Here is a 4642-nt window from a genome sequence, read left to right on the forward strand (position 1 = left end):
TCCTGCTGCACTTTACCTAAATAAAAAGCTTCAGTGTTTGAGAAATAGTGTACAAAATGCTGGTTATCTTCCTCCTGAATTCTGAATTTGGTTGTGCAACATACTTAATCCATAGTTGAGTTCATCCCCAATTTATAGAATCCCAAAATTAAATTTTTGTTCATCCTTCCTGAGAGTATATGGTAGGAATGAGGAAGCAGACCGTAACTTCTCGTGCATTGTTCGTGATCTTGCTGAGTCACAGTGACAGTGTTCAATGGGCCTGTTCAGTCAAGCCTTGCAATAAGAGGCTTAAGATCTGCTTTTTTTGAGACAAAGGTTTGAAGGGGAGTATAGTCTTTCTCATCTTATTTTTTCATACGTAACAGCTCAAAAGTATTTTAAAGTAATTTGCCTAAGGTTACGTGAGGTTTTCTGAGGTGAATGGGTTGAGCAATGCGAGTTGAGACTGCCATGGCAAAAAGCAGTGAGTCCTCATGGAATTGTTAGAGGAGTTTTGCTTTTCATTTAATTGTGCTTACACAGAAATTCTAATTTCTTCTAGCTATCGAGTGTATTGTCTGCTTGGAGATGGAGAGTTATCTGAAGGCTCCGTTTGGGAGGCGATGGCCTTCGCTGGGTTTTACAAGCTCGATAATCTGGTTGCTATATTTGATGTTAACCGCCTGGGACAAAGTGACCCTGCCCCTCTGCAGCACCACGTGGAGATCTACCAGAAACGCTGCGAAGCCTTTGGGTATGGGATTGGCAGGAGCTCAGCCTAGCCGCCCTGCTGAAACTGTCTGCTTTATTTGCTTTTCAGAATGTGTTAAATGAGCTTTCCGCTCTAGAGGATGCCGTCACCAAGAAAGATGGTCTTTCTCTATGCCTGATACTGGTTGTCTTTATTGGTACAGCAGGAGTATTAAAAGCGGCAGAGTTTTTTGTTTAGATGAAAGGACTGCTTACTCAGATACATTTGTTAGAGGATCTTAAAGCAGTTTTTATCACATTAAATACAGATTTTATAACCGTTTGTGTGACCAAATGTACTGTCATAGAGTGTAGATCGGAAAAAAGAGCATGGAAACCATTATTTCTAAGAGAATGCCTTGGGTATTGGCTTTTAGTTTAGAAATGTCTATTTCTACGTAGATGTGAAAATCCATTAGAAAACTGTCAAATTCAGTAGCAGCCGTGATGGAGCATTTTTATTATTTTAATCAACTTTCACTGTCAGTTTTTAAATTGATTTCCAGATGTTTGATTTGCTCTTGTGATTAAAAATGGCTGTTTGTTAGGTATGAAGAAATGTGGGATAAGTTCGTTATCTGCGGGCTGTGAATTTTGCTAGTAGCTGTTAATCCCTCATATTGCGGGGATTTTGCGTTGTAAAAAAGGGACTGTGGTATTTTATGACCTCGAAGGAATGCTACTTCATGTTTCTGGCATACTTGGAGTCTCTTAAAAAGACACTGCATTGGGATGAAGTTAGTATTCGTTACTGTTATTGCTAACTACCAGAGAGTGTCACATGCTAAAAGCCCTTTAGAAACAGCTGATCTGTTTGTGTTCTTAGCTGGCATGCGATCATCGTTGATGGACACAGTGTGGAGGAACTTTGCAAAGCCTTTGGCCAGGCCAAACATCAGCCAACCGCTATCATTGCAAAGACTTTTAAAGGCAAAGGCATATCAGGTAATAAACATCTGTTGCTTTGCATACACGTGTACGTAATAATATGTACACACTGCTGCAATAAAGGGGCCATCATTAAGAAATACTGAAGTTTAACGTTTCATACATTAGTAAAAGGTTGGTATCCTGTCAGCTTTTTGACTTGATCATATTACTGCACAATCTGAAAACTCAGAATTTCACCCTATTAGTTTTTTTCCTTTGTCGCCTTTTGTTACGGAGGACAGTAGATTGATGCTTCGTTGGAAGCAGGCAGAGATGTGGCTCCCTGTTCACATTATCCAGCCAGGTGTGCTTCCGTCAGCTGGGTAAAAACCCAGATCCCCACTTGCAGAGTAGGATTTCCTCTGCGGTCAGCTGTACTGCAGCTGTTGCTCTTTAAAAAGAGCATCTTTCCTAGTCTGGAAGGTGGCAGGAGGCAGGGGGGAACATGGGTCTTAAAAATTGCCCTAGCAGAAGAGAGCAACCTTCTTGGCTTTCCTTGGTCCCTAGACCCACAGACCTGCTCCTGCTCCCGGTGTGGCAGGTAGCTGTGTCTGCCTGTTACTGGCCAGGCACTGTAAATACACAGAAAACGAGGAGGGATGCGGTTGTGGTGATGCTGCGTGAGGCACGGTACATCAGCTGCTGCTCACACTAGAGGTTATTTCATATGATCCGGTGTGTAATTCATGGAGATAAAGGGTACAGTAGTCCAAGAGGTTATTTAATAGTTTAGCAGCTGTTTGAATTTTGAGTGAATGGTGCCTCTAAGATCCTTTTCTAGTTTCCAAACTACATGTGGCATAAAACTTTACCTGAATGACATGTCTAGGGACAGATGTGTCGCTACAGACATGAGCAACAGCATACAGAAAGTGTTTCGAACTCTTTATACTTTTCAACAGCGTTAGTGCTAAGAACACGATTTTGGTTCTTGCAAGTGACGTGTGCTGGCTGCTGAGTGCTGTAGCCATAGAAAGGCGTAAAGGCACGTTCAGTGAGTCAGGGCTTGCCACGATTCTGTTCAGCTATAGCTTTCAGCAGCTTTCCAGCAGTTTTTTAGCAGCTACAGCTTTTAGCAGTGAATTTGTCTTTCTGACCAGATTAATTTTAATAACAGGAGTGAATATCTTCATTCCTTTTCACTCAGTAAGCAACCAAGATTCATTATTCTTAGTGACTTACTCAGTGAAAAGCAGCATATCAGCCAGGGAGGTAATTTGGCTGTTAGTGCCGGGTGCACAAAGATAAGAGTCGTCAGAAGCTATTAAAATAAAGCTGTGAAATGTCAGGTCTTGTTTGAATTAGACAGCTTGGTTAACTGTTGTTTGAAACGTAGCTGAGTTTGTTTATTTAGGCCTTACTGTGGAACTTCCATGTTAACTGTTCGCATTGATTTACTGTTTACTTCTTGCCACACTTACAGACTAAGTCTTTTAGCTGCTAAATCAAAAACAATTTCAGTAGAAGATGCTGGAATTTCATCACTAGTTCAGAATATGGAATTTTACTGTTTGTCTTTATGTTTCAGGGGTTTTTTTGCTACACGTCTGTCTTAATGCAATTAAATACTATTGTAATTGTTTACAGTGGGAATAATAAGGAAGTTCTTCCTGGAAGACTATACTAGACTGTCATATTCTACTGCACTTTTTTGTGGGTAAAATCTGCGGCTAAAAACTGAACTAGTTTATATTTGTCTTATTTGTAATGTGATTTCAAATACACAGGTGTTGAAGATAAGGAAAGCTGGCATGGAAAGCCCCTGCCAAAAAACATGGCTGAACAAGTCATTCAGGAAATAGAAGACAAAATTCAAAATAAGAAAAAGCTTTCTCCAGCCCTCCCGGAAGAAGATGCACCTGTAGTAAATATTAGAAACATTAAGATGCCATCTCCACCAACCTACAAAGTGGGAGAAAAGGTACTCCCTCCCCTTGTCACTGTTTGTCAGCTATCTTTAAGTGCGAGACTGTTTTGTGGATGGCAGGAGGTTTTGTATTATCCCTTGCTACGATTTCAAATACCCACCTCTCCTCTCCTGTTTGGAGTGTCCTGGTAAACACCAGCCTGTGTGGTGTGGTGTGACCCACCGCCATTCACCTCGCTGCGTATTGAAAGGATATGTTAAAATGTAAAGACTGAAATCACTCTTCTTAGTTTTGTGATCATTATCAGTTGTCCAAACCGTTTTATGAGTATTTCAAATACAAGAAACTCCACAAGGTTCAAAGAATTTCCATTATTGGAAGCCAAGATTTTCAGAATTCCCTAGCTGGACTGGTAGGGAGCTGCTGATTTCAGCCCAGGTGTGTGTCCTGATGCTTCACTGTATTTTTCTTTTTTTTTTTTTTTGTTTACACTTCTGTGTGTCGCTGTTCTCCTATGTACTTTTGATATTGCTAACATTTAAACTGTTTCTGGTTGTGTTTTGTTTCAGAGGTTTTTTTGTTCATGTGCATGTGCTCATGAAAGAACAAGAAAATGGAAAAAGAAAAAAGCTTCTAGAAACAAAGTTTTATAACAGTACTGCTGTATTTTTCTTTTCCTAGTGGGCTACCCGCAAGGCGTATGGTGTTGCTCTTGCAAAACTGGGCCATGCTAACGATCGAGTGATTGCTTTGGATGGAGACACAAAGAACTCCACCTTCTCGGAGCTTTTCAAGAAAGAGCATCCCAGTCGCTACATTGAGTGCTACATTGCTGAACAGAACATGGTAACTGGTCTCCGGGCTTTATGAAACACTGCTTTTACTCAGCAGGATCTGAGACCCCTTGGTCTGAGTCTCCAGAGAGCGGGGTTTTAATACTTGCTTTTCGGATGTGTTTTTTGTGGATATTTAACTTGACTTGCTCGCTTCTTAGGGGAAAACTGGGCTATGGCAAAATCTTACCCATGCAGCGTAACAGGAGTGCGTCTAGACATTCTTAGCTAAATCTCCCTCTGTCTTTATTTTTGTGGTCATAATGTCTGCGATTCAGC

At 40.9% G+C, this 4642-nt stretch overlaps 1 protein-coding gene across 2 annotated transcripts in view; it reads left to right on the forward strand.

Moving 5' to 3' along the window:
* Positions 1 to 4642, forward strand: part of TKT (transketolase) — a 21413-nt gene that overhangs the window by 3611 nt on the left and 13160 nt on the right. For both annotated transcript variants that reach the window (XM_010145852.1, XM_010145854.1), the window contains 4 exons: positions 545 to 736; positions 1559 to 1677; positions 3390 to 3583; positions 4212 to 4376. In XM_010145852.1, the coding sequence (XP_010144154.1) occupies positions 545 to 736; positions 1559 to 1677; positions 3390 to 3583; positions 4212 to 4376 (670 nt within the window). The remainder of the gene's footprint in view (positions 1 to 544; positions 737 to 1558; positions 1678 to 3389; positions 3584 to 4211; positions 4377 to 4642) is intronic.

The sequence above is a fragment of the Buceros rhinoceros genome, unplaced genomic scaffold, assembly GCF_000710305.1.
Source record: "Buceros rhinoceros silvestris isolate BGI_N320 unplaced genomic scaffold, ASM71030v1 scaffold19181, whole genome shotgun sequence".
NCBI classification, from domain to species: Eukaryota; Metazoa; Chordata; class Aves; order Bucerotiformes; family Bucerotidae; genus Buceros; species Buceros rhinoceros.